This window comes from Etheostoma cragini, chromosome 12 (genome assembly GCF_013103735.1).
Source record: "Etheostoma cragini isolate CJK2018 chromosome 12, CSU_Ecrag_1.0, whole genome shotgun sequence".
Lineage (NCBI taxonomy): Eukaryota > Metazoa > Chordata > Actinopteri > Perciformes > Percidae > Etheostoma > Etheostoma cragini.
This window is the reverse complement of record NC_048418.1, coordinates 4374072-4392797: the sequence shown is the minus strand read 5'-3', so window position 1 is coordinate 4392797 and position 18726 is coordinate 4374072. Positions and strand designations below refer to the sequence as shown.

General features: G+C 39.4%; 2 protein-coding genes across 3 annotated transcripts in view; both read right to left on the bottom strand.

Moving 5' to 3' along the window:
• The window catches only part of klhl20 (kelch-like family member 20), a 15733-nt gene extending 6534 nt beyond the window's left edge, over positions 1-9199 (bottom strand). The window contains exons 1-8 of the mRNA XM_034888397.1: positions 9076-9199; positions 6670-6732; positions 5219-5476; positions 4952-5060; positions 4047-4253; positions 1345-1503; positions 714-808; positions 419-534 (exon numbers count right to left, since the gene is read on the bottom strand). Coding sequence (XP_034744288.1) covers positions 419-534; positions 714-808; positions 1345-1503; positions 4047-4253; positions 4952-5060; positions 5219-5476; positions 6670-6692 — 967 coding nt within the window. The 5' untranslated portion in view covers positions 6693-6732; positions 9076-9199. The remainder of the gene's footprint in view (positions 1-418; positions 535-713; positions 809-1344; positions 1504-4046; positions 4254-4951; positions 5061-5218; positions 5477-6669; positions 6733-9075) is intronic.
• A 1701-nt stretch (positions 9200-10900) lies between these two features.
• LOC117954821 (LIM/homeobox protein Lhx8-like) lies at positions 10901-17252 on the bottom strand. Of its 2 annotated transcripts, none has more exons than XM_034888834.1 (8): positions 17090-17252; positions 15171-15311; positions 14487-14608; positions 13638-13858; positions 13058-13161; positions 12760-12855; positions 11846-12017; positions 10901-11696 (listed from the first exon to the last, which is right to left on the bottom strand). In XM_034888834.1, the coding sequence occupies exons 1-8, from the start codon at positions 17114-17116 to the stop codon at positions 11620-11622; spliced, it is 960 nt and encodes a 319-aa protein (XP_034744725.1). In that variant the 5' UTR covers positions 17117-17252; the 3' UTR covers positions 10901-11619. The 2 variants fall into 2 exon arrangements, with proteins under 2 accessions (XP_034744725.1, XP_034744724.1); XM_034888833.1 differs by lacking the exon at positions 17090-17252 and adding an exon at positions 15627-15882.
• Between the last annotated feature and the right edge of the window lie 1474 nt (positions 17253-18726).

Genomic DNA, 18726 nt, shown 5'->3' with positions numbered 1-18726 from the left:
AGGCAGTTCTGAAGGCAAAAGGGGGTCCAACCCGTTACTAGCATGGGGTACCTAATAAAGTGGCCGGTGAGTGTACGTCTCTATATTTGATGCAAGGGAAATCCTAGTTGCAATATAAAAACTCTTCTTTTACCAATTATTCACCTAAACATTTTTCTTATGCAGTACAGCGGACATCTTTTCAGTTTCCAGCAAAATAGAGGAAAAGCAGAAAATACATGTTATGTACTTCTTTACAAATGAAATTGATGACAGTATGGCATGTCATGTGCACTCTTTATAGAAAGCCTTTAGTTTTCATTAGTGCATTATTTAACTTTTGTTCTGTTAAATAAGGAAACTCAAATCGGCACCCGTGTATCATGAGACAAACGCATAATGTCCCAGGCCTATAATGTATTTCCTAACAGACACTGACCTGCAAAGAGTACCTCTCCACAGCGGATGGGTTTCCTCGGCCGGGTTCTGGGGCCCTGCATCAGCGGCCTCTCCTGCGGTAGCAGCAGGTAATTCTTTGCCTCATCAACCAGGTCTCTGAAAACATGATATAATCCCAATCTAAGGTTACATATTGTCACCGTACCATCCTCATCGTATTAAATGGAGGTAGAAGAAGTTTCTCCTCTTTCAGCATTTTTCAACCTCAGTTTGTGAAGTTTAGGATTTAAAACATTGAAATGGTAGCCAAACAAAACCAACAAACCAGCGCTAACCTGCACTCCTCGTCACTCTTAATAAGAGGGTCGGACCCAACGGTGCCCACCAGGAACTTGGGGCTGAGCAGCGGCAGACGAACATGCTGCAGGACCTACACAACCCAGAACACAGATCAGTCCGTTCTTAAGAGTGTAACAATGAGGGAAGGGGACTGGCATATGCACCAATAACTAGGGCTGCACATCATAGCAATATATAAGGATTTATTTAATAATTATATATAAGTATACCAATTCTTTTCGAAATCACATTATCCAAATAGCAAGGGAGTTGCACAATATTTGTTAAAGGCAAATGTATCAAAACATTCGGCATTGGGTATTATGGTGCTGCAGAGACGCCACGGCCGACAAATCATATCCTACAGACTGAAGAAAAAATTCTGAAACAGATCTTTGCAAAAATCAGACTACAACCATTAAAAAACAATTGGATTTTAATGTTTTTCAATGAAAACAAGAATAATTTTACAAAGATTAGGATTCTTTCCAATCTCGTTCATCATAGTGCAATTGCAAAATCAGTCAAAATGAAGATATCTTCCTCATAATGTGCAGCCCTATAACCACACAGCCAACCAACAGAGCTAGTTAAATGTTGAGGTAGGACATTTCTTCAGCCACTGACCTGGGGTAGCTGTGGTCTGCGTTCCTGGATGCTGTATTTCACCCAGGCCATCACAGCGTTAAACACCTGTTCCTCGCTCCGCACATTGAGCTCATCGCTGGAAATGATGTCAATCAACTGGTTGGCAGGCAGCAGCATGAACTCCTCACTTTCCATTACCTAAGACAACAGAGTAGAGCAGAAAGTCAAGCAGCTGTGCCAACCATAATCACAACACCACCATCACTTCAGTGCTTTCAATGACCAATTTGATTTAACCACGATAGATGACACATGGTAATTCTGTTCTACAAATCCTGTGTCTTGTTCACACTAGCACCGCCAGGCCTTTTAGGGATACAACAGCCTCGCTTTGCTAGAACTTTCTCCACAGCGCTGCAGAGGTGGGTCTGGCTGGTCCACACAGCAGTGCGGGATGGGAGAAACATCCTTGGTTTTATTGGCATTTCTTTAAACCAATTACAATCGTAATGGGCGGTGCCAAGTGCCTCACAGAGCTCCAGGGCCGCTACAAAATAGCCTCGGGGAGGAACTTATTTTGGTGGGACGTGTGTACGTTCAAAATTAGTTTTACTTGTGCAACAGAAAACTCAGATTGGACAGATAGATTCTGCGGCAGACATAGTCCGGTCATTTGGGCTGTACATCATTCAATTCCCTTTAGTCAACACAGTTTTGGGGTTCCATTAAGTAAGAAAAGAAAATATATAGTCATTCTATTTGTCTGTTTCTGTCTGCCTATCAGCCAGTCAACGTATTTGTCACATAATCTATGGTTTGTCTGAAATTGTCAGCAAATGGAAGAGTCCGATAAAAGACAACAAGAAAAGAATGTGTGTCAGTTGTTGCAGTCACTTTTTTCCAATGACTTAAGCTGCAAACCAAAAATTGTCATTCTGGCTTCGTTAAAGTCTCCGGCTGAAGGATAAATTCTTCAAATATCTTGATGCTTATTATTATAATTATTATTACTACTAGCATATAACTAGCGGCACAAGGCCAGATATGTGTATGCATTTACAAAGTGGGACTGTAACTGAGTCCAGTCACTCTTTAGGTTTGTAAAACTGTCTTACACTTTGAGTGCGTACCTGTATCTTGAAAAGCAATGTGCATAGTATGTGTGTGTGCGTGTGAGCGTGTGTATGTGTACGGGTATGCAGCTATGCATGTATATGGGTACATTTATAGGGGAGGGGGCTTTCCTGTTACAATTGTATATATTAATATTAATTTTAATATTTTTGATCAAACACATTGATGTTGACATTGAGGCGATATTGTCAACACAATAAGATTTTTGATTAATGATCACCAATAATGTGGATATAATGACTAAGTGGGTAAAGGCAAAAAATAATAAAACTGGGAAGTTCACCTTACTGAAATGTAGCCTTTAAAACCAGGAACAGACAACTCTTATGTCATATAATATTACAACATCCAAAATCTAAGACGATATCTAGCCTCATATATCAATGTCAATATAATATAAAATATTGCCCAGCCCTAAATGGTTTGCTTGCTTATCTGGACAGTTCTCGCCACCTTGTAGCCCATGGGGTGCTGCCGGTGTAATGTATACAATCAATAAAAGAGCTTTGAAAAAAAGAAGAAAAAAAGAAAAGCAAAGTACAGTGAAGATAATTCTTCTAAATGTGATGCTGTGACAGCTTTCCTCTTCCTCAGTGTTGTGTTAACACAACACTCTCACATCACGTCAATAGACTGGCTGGACCTTTTCCATGTTTACAGTCCCCTGTCGAACTAATCCATACTGTCAAACAGAGACGCACACCGACAACTGTGTAAGTTACAGTGTGCACACATCCTGAGGCTTGGAAAAAAGCTAGGTAAACACAATGGAGAAACAAACCAACTGAGCTATGAGCGTGTGACATTACTTAAAATGTAAACACAGACATGCTTGATTTCATGCTTTCCATAGAAAGCTGTTAGGTAAAATAGCCATTGTAATTTCTCCTTTTCCGGCTTTAACCTGATGTAAGAGGGGTTTTTGTGTATTGTTTTTTTATTGTTTTAACCAGATGTAAGAGGGGTTTTTGTGTATTTATTTCTATTGTTTTAACCAGATGTAAGAGTTTTTGACTGTTTTAAAACATGCGTGTCTGAATAACAAAGACTAAAAGACAAGGAGAATAAAGCTCTGACAGTAGTGTGGCAGGAATAAAGGGAACTATTGCTCACAGCTGTGCGTTTTTCTGTAAATCTGAATAGGTTTGCTCACACAGCTTAAAGATGATTACTTGTAATATAAGGACATGTGAATGGTTCGACAGAGCATTTTCTTTTCTGCACCTTCAGTCTAAACTTACCAGGGATAAGGAAAACAAACATTTCTGGTTATTGGTCATTTAAATAGCACACTTGGCAACAACACAGGCCTCGCTACCTATGTATGTGGCCTGTAAAGTAATTCGACATCTACAACTGTGTATACGTGTGTAAAGCACTTCTTGTGTCAGTGGACGTGTTATATCTATGGGCGGCACAACATAAACCTAACCTTCAGTAAGGCTGGTGAAAAAAAGAAAAGAAAAAATAAATGTTTACAGTAAATATATATAAATAAAATCATCCATAGCAATTAAATAAGGTGCCTTAAGATTCACACTTCTAAAATAGGAGTGTATTGTGTAATGTGTATAGTGTATTGTGTGAACATGTATCCATGTTCTTACCTCCTGGAAGTTGTGTTGTGTGAACTTGTCAGCAATGCGCAGCAGCTCGCGGCAGGAGTGTGTGTCTGCAAAGGCCCTGATGCCCAGACAGTTGGAGGGATCCAGCTGCCTCTTGAGGAACTCGCAGCAGGCCTCCTGGATCTCAGCCAGCTGGAGAAGGCAGGCCGCAGGGAGCAGCGTCTGGACATTTCCCTCCTCTACTGTCACCTAGGAGCAGGGAGGTCAGGACATCAGAAACTCCTCACACTGAGTTTGTCTATGAAGCTCCAATTTATGATTTTTTTAGCAAGATTTGTCGAGCAGTGCATCTCCCATCTGAGACGTGGAGCCCTGTAGCTCTCTCTACAGGCCTCTCCTCACACAGACAGAGACTCTGAGGATGACCTGTTCCAGTCAGTTGCAACACACTCTTTGCATTTTTGATGACATACCTTACTGTACTGTAAGGGAGATACGGTGTCTTGGAAATGTGGTTCTTTTTAATAAATCAGGTGGTGGATTTGTTTGTGCATATGACTTTAAATCTCTTAGTTAGATCCACTGTTGCAAGTCTTGTTCAGTCCGTCATGTCCACACATTTGGCCGCTAGCTAATTTTTAGATTAGGTGACCTAGTGATGGCCAAATGAAGCTTCATGAATCAGCGTCTTTATTTTTTTAGTCCACTAGATGGCGCTCTTGGTTTTAAGAGAAGGCCTAAGGCCTTAATTCAGTATATTCTCATTCCTTTGTTAAACAGAGACAGCCATCTAGTGGGCTCAGAAAATAAAGACACTGGTTCACAAAGCTTCATTTGGCCATCACTAAGGACCACCTGCACGTGAATACACATGGCAATTTGTGCAAACAACGCACCATCAATCCTTAATGCCAAATTGAAACACTGTCCATTGCAACTGGTGTTACCTGGGAGGTGTAGGCAAAATCAATGAGCAGCTCCATTGCTCTCTCATCGATGTCGCGGATAACCACTTCTGTCTGCCTACTCTCAGCCAGCTCTCCAGTGAACATCGCCCTAAAAAAAGGATAAAAATAAAGAACTCTTATTGTTACAGCCAGCAATCAAAGTACTCCCCTTGCACTTTGATGTCAATTCATTGGCCAGTGGATTCATGTCCAGATAGGTTTCCCTTTACCAGATGTGAGTTGAATTTAATGTGTGTCTCCTTGTACCTGAAGTAGGGGCTGCAGGCAGACAGAATCACACGGTGAGCGTAGATCTTCTTGGCACCCACCACCAGCACCACATCACAGAGCTCACGGTGTTTTCTCAACAGGTTGATCACCTCCAGGGTCTGTCGGGGGTGTTTGTCCGAGACATAGGGCATGCGTGCAGGCTGGGGGACCCCTTCAGGGAGCTTGTTGGGGTCCCCCAGAGTACAGCGGCTGGTGATGTCCATTCCAGTGGCGTCTTGGCGTGCGCTGGTAACCCTAAACATGAACCAGATGGGCAATAAATAGACATTAAACCTTCAAAAGTTAAACTAAAATCATGCATACTAAATCTTGACCGATATTTTTTTTTTATATATCCAGAAACGCTTATCAAAACATAAACAGATTACCCTAACATTAGTTATTTGTAGTTATTCATGAGTTCACACTAAAATAATACAATAATAATTTGTTTTATTTTCACAACAGAGGAACATCAAAATATATTAAAAGTTCTGATAAATAAAATGCATACTTAAGATATGAAACTTTTATGTCCTTTAAACAAAAACCCAATAACAAAAAATAATCAGCTTGCCAATATTATTGGTTGGCCTCTATTACAAACTGGAGGTGTTGGGGTTGAAAGAGGGCATTTACCAGGCAGGGAGGATCTAAAGAAAGACCCTATCTATTTGCATGATAGAAATGTTAGGAGCCAGCCTTTTTGAAGCTAAATTCCTACTATGGATATAAAAAAATGAAAAGATGGCGATCACTGCATCTGCTGCTTCCATTCTGACCATCCATTTTAATCTGTCTCTTGTGAGGCACACGACTTTGTGAGAGTGCAACACACAACACATTAGCAGCGTCGCTAAAAAAAACTTTCAACCCACATGGAAATTAAGTACCCATCATGTGATTTTGACTATGCTGTATTTCTGTTTAAATTATAACTGGTGTGCCGTCTTGGCCAGGCCTCCCTCAAAAAAGAGATTTAATTTACCATAATTTAACTTTCTGGTTAAATAAAGGTTAATAAAAAAATCATGGTAGTGACATTTAATCAAAGCAAAAATACATTCACAGTCAACAATCTAGACCAGGGGTCTTCAATGTTTAAGCCAAAACTGAAAGAGAGACGGAGCAGGGACCCCCTACTTTCTACATACCTTTTGTTGCATAGAATACTAAGCTATTAAAAAAGCCTAATAAATGTTTTAATGTTAAACAAACATGTGGCACAGTAAATCCTTTGGGATGAACTGTATGGATGGCCTTAGTGACTACCTTACCTATAAGGCCAGTAAGCCTATCACTAGTGGGAGTTATTTTTGCTAATAATATGTTGCACATAACATGTTGACAAAACAAAGAATAATTTGGACCCTGAGTCTGGAAATAATACCAACATCTCTTTCAATCTGGAAAAGGATCATATAAAAGTGCCTTCATACCCCACCTACCTGCGCATTGGCTTTGCGTCCATGCACCGAAGAACAACGTTTGGTCCCACGCCTTGGGTGGATCTACCAGGACGACAAAACAAATTAGATTTTCTCTTTAGTCAGTCTGTCTTCACCACAAATGTAACAGATTTGAAAGTCAATGCAGTAGTGTTTGCCAAAGAGTCCTTTCACAAAGTTAGTTTATTGTATCTAGTTTTATGTTTCCATTTGTTTATCATTGTAGTTTGTAAAACACAACCTGTCTTGCTTCCCAATTTGACCTGTGGCCATATCTCCCAAAAGAAATACTGAGATCAGACTGATCCTTAGCTTACAATGAGTCAGTTTATCCGACACACCTGTACAATCTATTACACTCAAATACATAAACCATGCCTTTGTAAAGTTGAGGCTGGAACGATTTTGTTGACACTGTGTCAAATAGGTGTTTAAAGGTGCTCCAACCGATGTCACACGTGTTTTGGGCTACAATATTTTGTCCCATACAGCAAACATCTCCTCACTATCCATGAGCCGCCTGTCCCCAGAACACACGGTTAAAAACCGCGCTCTCTGTGGCTGGATATTTGTACGACACAATTCAATGTAACACCACCACTAAGTACTTATGATGTCCAGGGTCCAAAATTAATTTATGGTGCACCAGCCAAATTGCTAGTGAATGTTCAAATTTCAGCCACTCAATAGATTACCATTGTTTTTTGGGCTGGTGAGGGAAGCAAAGCTACCAGCCACTTGCATATTTGATCAGCCTTGGCTGGTAAATGGTGCTAATTTTGGACCCAGGTGATGTCCAAATGAAGCTTCATGAACCAGTAGTTGTATTTGTTGACCACACTGGATGGGAAAACGCTTAGGAGTGGCAATTCAGTGTGTTTTAACCCTATGTTGAACAGAGAGCACCATCTAGTGGACTCAGAAAACAGAGAAAGTGGTTCATGAAGCTTTATTTATGTAACATTTGATTGATTCATTTGGAAATCACTATTAAATGATGGAACCTACACTTTTGATACAGTATGTCCAAAAGCACTACACAACAGGCTTCACATTGGCATTGTATTGAACTCCAATACATTTCACAGATGTAACTACTGAACAGGTAACTTAGTGTGTTTGCTTGGTACACAGGTGTCAATTCTAAGTGCTGCAATACCTCTTGTTGTAGAATATAACACTTTGGAGTACAGTATTCCCATGCAAAGTATTATGTGGTTGTTGTATTCAGTGAGGTTAAAACAATGAAAGAAATACATGAGAGTTACAAAATTTCTCTATTACTATAATACCCTTTGGCATCTGTATTTGTTGTTGAAATAATTGTAAACTTGATCTTGCAAGCAGTGCGTTTGGGACTCAGTTGTCACAGCATGCAGCAGCTAGGTGGAGCACAGTTTACAGATACCATGAGCAGGGTCCAAAATTAGCACCATCTACTCGCCAAATGCTGGTAATATATGCAAGTGGCTGGCAGCTTTGCTTCACTCACCAGCCAAGACGCAATGGTAATTTATTGAGAGGCTGGTATAATGTGAACATTAACTAGAAAGTTCATTTAGGACCCTGTCCATTAGGCTTAAACTAACGTCATTAACTGTATCACACATAAGGATGAAATAGTGGAAAACCAGGAAGGCAAACCCATACCTAGTGTTGCACGGATCAGATGTTTACTTAGCTAGTTACTTTTAACATCAGCTTTGTGTCAGAATATCACCATGTCAGTCATTTCACCTCATGTAACGTTAACTTTAATACACGTATCATGTGAGTGATTTGATTCTAGCTACATTCTTTGCGAGGTTAGCAAGTACTTAAGATAGCTAACTGTTTGTTGTTAGCCATCTCAACAGTCCATCAGTTTCAGCCGGACAGATCCGGATGCGAAGACAGTTAGCTAACACTAGCTAGCTAACATTAATCACAATTTCCTATGGTATGGTCAGTTTTAGGCTCCTGTGATTAATAGTTGTGGGAAAATGTGCTTCCAAAACAGCGCAAAACTATACAAATCAATGTTAGTAAACTTAGCTAGCTTGCTAGCTAGATCATCTACGGAGGATGTCGGTTAACGCTATGTCCTGTCGCTAACTTTAACTCTCAGGTAGCTAGCTAACGTTAGCAATCCACAGGCAATTCTTAGCACAGCAAACGTAGACTATAATGGTAATGGATACAACCAAAGAAAACTAAATGTAACTAAATCTGAAGACATTCCCTTGTAAGCCAACATGTTAAGCTAGCTAGGGTGTCTGTGGCCGCTTGAGTCTGTCTCAGCATCAGGTCAAAAACCACAGATAACGTTAAATAAGTTAGCGTTAACTCCTCCCAAACTACACGTGTCTACATTGTGGTGAGTATAACTATCTGACAAAAGGTAGACACGTTTAAAACGGATTTTACCTTATATTTCCATTCCAAAGACAGAAAGTAGTTGGCCGGGTTGCTAATGTTTACAATTTAATGCCGTCGGCCAAACACTGGTCTTCCTCTGTATTATGCGCATGTCAAATGCCAAGGGCCACTTCCGGACACAGTTTTTTTCTTCAAAATAAAAGTACGAGATTACGTCATCGCATTATTTGTAAAGCCAACAAATTAGACACTATTTAACAAATACACACATGTACAATTTATGAAATAATTAAATTTTAACATCAAGGAAATGTACATAGTTTAGACTTTAACCAAGACAATATCTACAGATCAAAGCGAGTCAAGCCTTCAGTTATGAGGCAATGCAAAGGTGGAAAATGTAATATTTGTTACCGTCTTCCCTTTGCCTCAAGGGAAAAGAGGAAAAACAAGGGCTTACTTATATTTGAGTAAATGTTTATAAGGCCTAAAGACAAGAAAATACATTTTATACAATCCTACACAAAGTAGAGTTTAAAAACCTGCAACAGAGAATCAAAAACCCTGTTTATTGTAGGGCTATTGAATAGGTCTTAATGTTTTGTGTCCACCATGGAAGCAGTTGCAGCAAACCGTCTTGCCAGCGTATGTGCAATACAAAATTGTAACTTTTCAGTAGGCAATAACAATATAAATGTTTCACATACATCATGAACTGTTTGTTGAATAATTTACTTTTCATTCTGTGTTAAATCCAATCACGATTTCAAATGTTATGCTCTTCCATCCAACAGCTCCTGCTTAGAGTCAGTAATCAGAGATCCTCTTTGAAGTCAAAGGCCATGGATGGCAAGTCTGATTCTTGTTTCTCTCTGCAGGCTACAGTGGTGCTTATCAACAGCTGTGGCTCTTATTCATCCAATTCCCCAGTTGGTCATCAGACCTATGAAAGTGTCTAAAAGATGTCTTTCTGACCGACTTCTCTGTAGTTTCATTTGAGACATCCTGCATGTATATTATATAGATGATCATTAGAGGTCTCTCCACAATCTCAGGATGTTTTGACACTTTTTTTACCCAATGACACAAGGATTTAACAAAACATCTTGCCAAAAATAGACAAATGATATAAAAACTGGCTTAATACTCTTAAGCATTCATATGTTTATTTCAAAGGAGGTCTTATTCTATCAACTGGAGTCTCCTAGGCAGGGAATATATAGGTTAATTAATGTTATGAGTTAGTCTGGTGATTGATCATTTTCAAGGCTATAAAATGGAGGTTGGGATAGTCTTGGACCCCATGAGAGCGGTGGGGTATGACACATGCACAATGTAACTGGAGCATTTACCAGCCATTAAGCTATATAGCCTTTAATCAAGGGCAGACCAGCCTTTACTGTGCATGTGTTGCACCCTAATATTACCCTTTGTTATTTAGGAAGTTCCAGTTTCCAGTCTGAGGTGTGCAGCAGGATCAGCACCATGGACAGAGTTGTTGCAGAAGAACAAATGCTTGTGTTACTGGCTTTGATGGATGACCGGTGACCGGAGAATACTTGCTGAATAAACCCTCAGCAAACATCTGATCTGGGCAAGTGCCATCCACTTCCAAGGTCAAAGTTAAAGGATTCCTCAACACAGCCATAAGTATTAAAGCCAGGTTAAATCAAATTTATTAAGAGTAGTTTCTCAATTGTCATTAGCCACCATCATTACTACTATGTGTAAAGCCTTAATCTGCAGAGGAACTAACTGTAATAAAGTAAAAATGGGAGTCTATTGGAAGCAGACAATAGAAAGTATAGCTACATTGTATCAGTAATGCCAACTTTGAACAATTCATTCCAGAGACAAAAGTAAAGTTAAGAAATTAAGCTTTTTGTTGCAGCCATGAACTTTAATTTCCAGTATCTCAAACATCTAACATGAAATATATTCCCATTGTGCAGTTCATACAGTCAGACATTGCATTGCTTTCTGTCTTGAACAGATGCTCTAGTGAAAAGAAAAGTTTTTTTAATAGACATCGGCACTGCGAGTGGAGAATTGTCCGTCTACACATTCTGTCACAACACAGCAAGGAGCAGGAGAAGCTATGTATGATCAGTGCTTTGCATTTGCAATAAACCAAATTTATATATAATAAAATAAAGTCTTTACAGAAGAGAAACCATCTCTTTTGAGTGTCCAACTGATCATTTTATCATCCTCAAACCTCTTTAAATAAACAACTGACAACCAAATCAATACTCCGTTATCACTTTCCAAAGTGCCTTAGCTCATATTCTCCAAATAAATTAAGTACAAAAATGCATAACATATACATATTAACAAAAATGTAATCTCATATGCCCATAGGCATAAATTTGTTTCCAATTGTCAAAACATATTCTCATATGTGAATCTCTGATTAGATTGAAGTCATAAACAAGTTGATTTCAGTTGTTTTCTCACACAATGACAATTAAACTAATAGTTTAATCAAATTGCTGGCATTTTGGACAGTCTGTTAAAGTCTTCCTTACTAGACTTGTATTAAAGAGTAACATTCTTCTCAGCCAGTCTTCAGTTTGAAAGGCAGGCTGTAGCTCAGGCATGGCTCACTGGCAGTTGTGTCAGCGAATGGGATATAAGTGGCTGAAGTAAAAGGGGGTCTGGAGTTTGGACTAGGGAAGATAAAAAAACAAAAGGGATATTAATGAAAACACATTCTCTGTAATGACAACAGGTTTTCTGGAATTTTAAGAGGTGATGTGCATTTTCTGTATGGTAAATATCTTGGCTAAGTGTAGTGTTGGCTAACATGTTTTCTCACCATCCATATAAGTCAGTGCATTGTAGAGGGGTGCATCTGGGGACATATAGGTTGTGTATTGGAGATCCTCCATTAATGGTGGTGTCAGCTGACCAGGAGCAAATGATGTCATCAAGGTAGAATTTGGGCTAATGTATTTCTTTTGACGAGCTCGACAGTTCTGAAACCAAACCTGAAGAGAGAATGGATTGATAACAACTGCTGAAGTTAACCCTGCTGGTTCCACACTTCCCTTTTTTTAGACAGAAACATGAAACTACAAGCATTAGTTGTGCAGGAACCAGTAGTTGAAGCTCCTACACTTTTGACTTGAGTACAGTAGAAGACGCTTCAGTTTCTATATTTTTGAATTACCCAAGAATCTAATGCAAAGGGAAGGGGCCAGATAGCTTTACAATTAGAAGGATTTGATCATTTGAGAAAATGTGGCTGTCAGGGCATGTTCATGCAAATAATGCGGCTTTTAGTTACTTTTTAATGTAAAGTACTTTTTACTTTACATTTTAAAAAAAAGTGGCGGACTGTAAAAAAATAAAATAAAAAACAGTCCAAATAAAGCTTCATGAACCTTAAGTTGTATGTGTTGACCCTACTAACTGGCACTCTTGGTTTAAAAGAAAGAGGCTATGCCAGAATGACAAATGGTGGTGTGGTTAACTCTGAGCAGAGTGCTCATCTAGTTGGCTCAGAAAATGTTTCTAAAGCTTCATTTGGCCATCTAAAAATGGCAGTTCCACAGGCACATCTATTGGCTGCCCATGTTCATTTACAATTTTAGTGCATGAACATTTCAGTGGCTTAAACTATAAAGCCTAATTTTATTGCAATCCTACAGATTCAATAAATGTTTTTAGCTATGCAAGAATCTAGACTGAGACCATTTTTTGTTTTCAGCACCATAACGGTTGCCTTACCTGAATAACTCTGCGGCTCAGTCCGGTCCTCTCTGCCAGTTTCTGGAGAGTCTGGGCATCTGGGTTGTTATCTTTTGCAAACTGAGTTTGCATTACCTACACAAATTGAGGACAGAGGGGGACATGTTAACATTGTTGAAAGGAAGAGTGCTCAGTCTTAATTGGGCATGCCAACTTCCAGTCAGAGAACACACTAAAGATCTTAAGTGTCTTTCTAAAAAGGATTACTAAAAAAAGTAGCAGGACAATGTTGTAAAAATGGCTCTGACATACTAACATAAAGACTGGTTGACAGTACCTGTAACTGGTCAACAGTGAAGCTAGTCCTGGCCCTCTTAGCAGGTCTGGGCATGGTGCTGGACTCCTCTTTCTCTACCACCTCTTCCTCTACATTTGGTTGCTCTTTAAGACAAGACAGCACATCACAAAAGGTTTGACATTTTGGAAAACAGACCCCACTTGAAGTAAGGTCCTCCTGTGGGCACTCTTTATAGCAAGATCTATATATGTTTAAGATTAATCTGGGTATAGTTTCTGGAAAGACTCACTGCACCTCTATTGTACTTGAGTGACAGCAAGGACCAGAGTTAGATATCTCATAACCTGTGATATCTTCATAGAATACCAAATACTGGTTTCTATTATACTGTAATGCTCGTAGGGTTAATTTGCAACACCAGACTTTCATAGTTTTACTAAATGTATGTTTTGTCCAATCCAGGGAATATCAAATTGGTGTTGGGTTTATTTTTAGAACTTCTGTTTTTACAAATTGACTCTTCCCTTGTTCTTTAGGGTGGCACACTTTAATGGAAAATTATGGAAAGGCATTTCAAATAATTGAAATGTCCTGGCATTCATCACATCCAGATACTCACCATTTTCCTTAACATGTTTGATATTCTCCATCATAATGTCATAGTGTTGCCTGCAGAAGACCCTGTTCTCTAGTAGTCCACATTCCTCCCCGGTGGACAGCTGGCGCTTACAAGAGGTGCAGGAGAAACAGGCCAGGTGGAAGGTGCTGCCTCGTGCCCGACGCACCCAGTCAGTGGAATGGATGTTACGGCCACAACGAGCGCAACGGGTCCCATATTTTCTGAAGAAAGACGCAAAACGCAGCATGAGGAGCAGCGTATGTCTCTAACATGTATCAGAATCGTTAGAAATTGTCTCCAATGAAACAAAGTGTGATAGTGATGTAGCTGATGCAAATCTAGATATGAACAGGCAATCATTTGTAAACAGTTTCATTCTGGAGCAACATTTAACCCTGGAATAAAGCTGCAATACAGCCCTTCTTATCCATCCAAAAAGACTGATGTTGTCATACTGTCAGTCTGAGTTCAGTTGATGTTCCAGACCTTCACTTAGTCTTTTCTGTGACTCATCTGCATGTGAACGTCTACTCCATTCAGAGACTTAGTAAGCCAATTGTTAACCGTTAGTCCAAATAAAAAATACCCAAATGAAAAAATCTGCAGATTAAGCATTTTCTTTCCGCTGTTTTGTCCATGGAGTTTCTCTTGCCAATGCCGTGCATATAGACCACATGACTTTAACGTGCACCACGTGGCAGTTATTGTCCTAATTATAGGGCCAGGTATTACAAAGTTTAGTCAAGGAGGCGACACATAAAATGACCTTCAATATAAAAAAGCCATCAAACTTATATGTCCTTGTTAAAAGAATGTCATTGCAGACAATTTGTGTTTGGTCTGACTCACCTGAAGTAGTCAAGTTTGCAGAACACTTGTCTATCCTTGATGTAGCAGCTCACATGTCGCCCCAGTGATGCGTTACATATACTGCATGAGAGGCAGCGCACGTGCCAACAAAAGTTGTTCACCTAAGTTGAAAAATAAAAGATTTAAACAGATTGAGGATTTGGCATCACCTTTAAACTGTAGTTTGTTTACTGCCATTTCACACATCACTGAATAGCACTTTAATATTATTTGTATGAATAAAGGAGTGGAGGTTTCTCAAACCTTTAAAATGCATTTATTTCTGAATGACTAAGTACAGTAGTAAATGCAATTTTAGATAATCCTAATAGTTACCACAATTTTCTTAAGACCTATTTTGCCAACATATGCTTATGTTATCCAAAAATTAAAATTGTGTATACAATAGTTCAACAACCAAATAATTTGACCGTAGGTTTTGAGTATTCTGATGCATTTAAGTTAGTGTGCAGTTAAAAGTTTAAGAAAATGATTTAGTATCTTTTAGTCCAAAAATACATTCTTTCATTTTAGAACATAAATGTTGTACAATGCAATAAATACACTTAACAGAAAAACACAATTGACCCTTTTGGTAGTTGTATTTGGCCCACTTGCTCTATTCGTGAGCTTTATTTCGTAGTGATGTAAATGCTATCTTCCAGCAGACAGTGTCAGCCTGACCTTAAGGAGGTATCGGTCCACTATCTCCAGACCGCAGGAGGTGCACAAGGGTTTCCCCTGCAGAGAAACAGAGGACGACGGGGAGAGAGAGGACGGAGTGAAGCAGTCCTCCTCGAAAATATCATCAGGTCCAGAGGAACCCTGTCAGAAGCAACAGCCTGTCAATTTAACGGTTAAAAAGTTTTTTTAAAGAGTCAATACATTATTTGATACGTTAAGGGCTTATTTTGAGGTAGCCTACTGTCTGTGAGAGTAAAACTGTCCGAATTTTTTGTAAGTGTTTGAAAACAGCTTTCAAATTAAATGTTATGCTAGCATAAAAGTTAAGTGAAAAGCTAAACGTTCTCGTTTTGATTTATTTAGCGGCACTTTGAAGTACAGTCGCGCGAGCTGTAGGCTACATTTAATGTATTTACCTACTCTTTGTTAAATTGATATTGACACGTAAACACTTACTGTGTCGACAAAAATATCTCCTTGTCCTAGCTGAGTGAACACAGCCTCCGTCGGTTGTCTTTCTTCACCAGACATGTCAGCGAGTCCAGAGTCAAGACACAATGACGGCCAAATAGGCCTAGGTGTCCCCTTCATATTTCCATGACAACTTAAGTCATAAGCCCACAAACTATAGCCTAAAGTTCCCCCAAAACGAAATAATCGCTCAAACTTGTTGTTGAAGGCATTCGTGTGCCTTTATTGTAGAGACCCTATGCTGTGCACATCTTAATTTCACCGCGTCTACGGTTAGCAAATCCAGTTTAGGGACACCAGGGACCGGCCTCACTCACAGCTGAACGTGATTCGGACTAATTGTCTTCAGCCTTGCGCACGTGCACATGAAAACCAGCAATCAGGCAGGCGCGTTCGAGTGTTTTGCCCGGTGTGTTTCTCCCATATTTACCTTTAGACCTTTAAATGCAAATGTTGTCACCTGTGCTTTCCTACGACGGGTCAAAATGTCTGACGTGAAAAAGTTGAAATGGACCCGCGTGTCTGAAATAAAGTTGAATTGATATTATGGCCCGCCTGGGCACATCTGGCAATGTTGTCTGTTCTAACAGTATTATTATAATTCATCTGAATGGTCTTTTTGTGATGGCGGAGTCAAATCGGAATTAGAACGAACTTAGCCTACTTTGTAATTGGCTCACATGCTGACACCACCTTGTATTTTTGGGCGAATGAGACTGTAACTGAAGGAAAGATCAGTAGGCAAATTCTTGTTTTTATTGCAATGCTCAGAGATAGTCTTAGGATGTTTTGTTGGATAATACAAAGGATATATTAATGCAGGTACAGCAAGAACTTTTTGGATTGACCTCTCATTAAATCCATTAAGAACAGAATGATAATGTATTGGCCTAAATCAAATAACAAATAAAATAATACCTCCTGGCCGCATTGGCCCTGTCTTCCTGATGTTTTGTTTTGGCCTCTATAATAACCTCGAAATAAATGTAAGATTTTTGCTCACGAAATGTCCTATAACAGGGTGTAGGTTTAGACCTATACTTACACTTGGTTGTATTATTTTATGTTACGCAACGTGCGGACGTTAAACCATTTACAGTTTCCGCTTTATTAGCTTGAACAGAATCTACTTAATTGTAGGCCTATCAAATACGCATTGCTGCTTTTAGGGTTACACTTTAAAAATAGCTACATGATGCTCCAACATAAATTTAAAAACAAGCACGCTTTTAAAGTAAATGTTTGATTTTTTTTTAAGTGGATCGAGACTAAAATAACCATGTTGGTATATAAGTGACACCAGAACCAATGTGTTGTTATCCCAAACTGTAAAAGAAGTTAGGAAAATCAGATCTCCCTTTTTAGAGGAGGTAGAATATGAGATAAGCCTACATTGTATTCAAGTTGTAGTTTTGTAAAAAGGCCTGCTAAAGCATCGTGAGACTCACCACGCTGCTGGAGACACAGTTAAACATGTTCACGGAGCATCATCCCGGCCATCCAGATGTTGGGATCCTGCAGCAGCAGCTGGAGCCTGGTGTTTGACCCCGCTGTTAGTCCACTGTGCTCCCGCTTGTCAGCCCACTCGCTCCCGCACTGCTTGTCTGGTCTTTTTGAGGACTTTGTCCACTCACCACTTGTTTTCTTGTTATTTTGAGGCTGGCCAGTGCAGGGCCCTCCCCCCTCCCCCTGCACCCGGACCGCCCGGACCGCCCGGACCGCCCTGTCCGCCCGCTGCAGCATCACCGAAACGACCAAGGATCAGATGGGCATGGGCCTTCTTTCTTCTTTCTTTCTTTCTTTCTTTCTTTCTTTCTTTCTTTTATTAACACTTCTTCTCCGTTCTCTATTTTCCTTTTATTTTTATTTCTTTCGTTTTTTCATTTTTCTTGCATTTTTCTTTATTTACTTAATTTATCTATTCTTTCTTTCCTTTTTTCTTCTTTCTTTCTTTCTTTTTTCCTTCTTTCTTTTTTCTTTTTTCTAGCTCATTTACTTCTTACGTTTTCTTTCTTTCTTTTTTCCTTCTTTCGTTTGTTCTTTCTTTCTTTTTTCCTTCTTTCTTTATTTTCTTCTGTTTTTTATCCTTTCATTTTTTCTTTCTTTCTTTTCTTTTTTTCTTGCTTATTTTCTACATTTACTTCTTGCTTTTTCCTTCTTTCTTTTTTCTTTTTCTTCTTACCTAGCTTCTTGCTATAAACCATCCAGGCTCATGCATGAGCAATCTGTCAGCAGATATAAAGAACGTCGGCCACTTAACATAGCCTCCTTGTGTATATTATTGTATTATCCATAGCCCGGTAAGTCTGCAGTGTTTAAAAAAAAAATCAAATCTAAAAAAGTCAATTTTCCAAGATCTCTTCCTGTGAGAGGCATTGCGGTTATATTAGCCCGGTGTGACATTATCAGGATATCTCATCTTTTCCTTTCTTTCCATAAGGGACACAGCACGGGACTGCATTGTGTTTTCTCAGACATCCACACCGTCTGAGCAGCAGTCTGAGCTCTCAGGGCAGCTCAGCAACACGACAACTTGTTGCCTTAATTCCTCGTGTGCCACACACTTTCATGGATTAAAATCAACATTCTGTTTTTTGATATGTAACACTCAATTTGTCCTTCATAAATACCCAAATGATCATATAGTATATTGTATCATTTCCTGATTTAAGACTTTTTAAACTAATATTGATAATGGGGTTTTGCTATTCGCCTGTTTCAACCTTTTCAGCTTTAGGGAACTGTTTACTGTTTTTATCATGAAGCATCAGAGAGAGTGTTCTTGATTCTACAGGGTACGTCCTCCTCCATGATTACCTTGTCAGACGTTAAGTGAAGGTGATGGCTGATCACAGAGTGGGGTCAAAAAGGCATAAATGAAAATACTCTCAGAGGGCACTTTGAGAATGGCGAGGCAAGAGACGAGAATCCCTCAGGGTCTTATCTGTGGGCATATGTCTGCAACCCAATATGTCAGGCCCCCCAGCCTTCTAGACGGGGTCTTAGAATATAATATAATGGAATGGATGTGAAGGACAGACTAGGTTAAAGCTCTGACAAAAATCAGGCTAGAGTCAACCGCTAC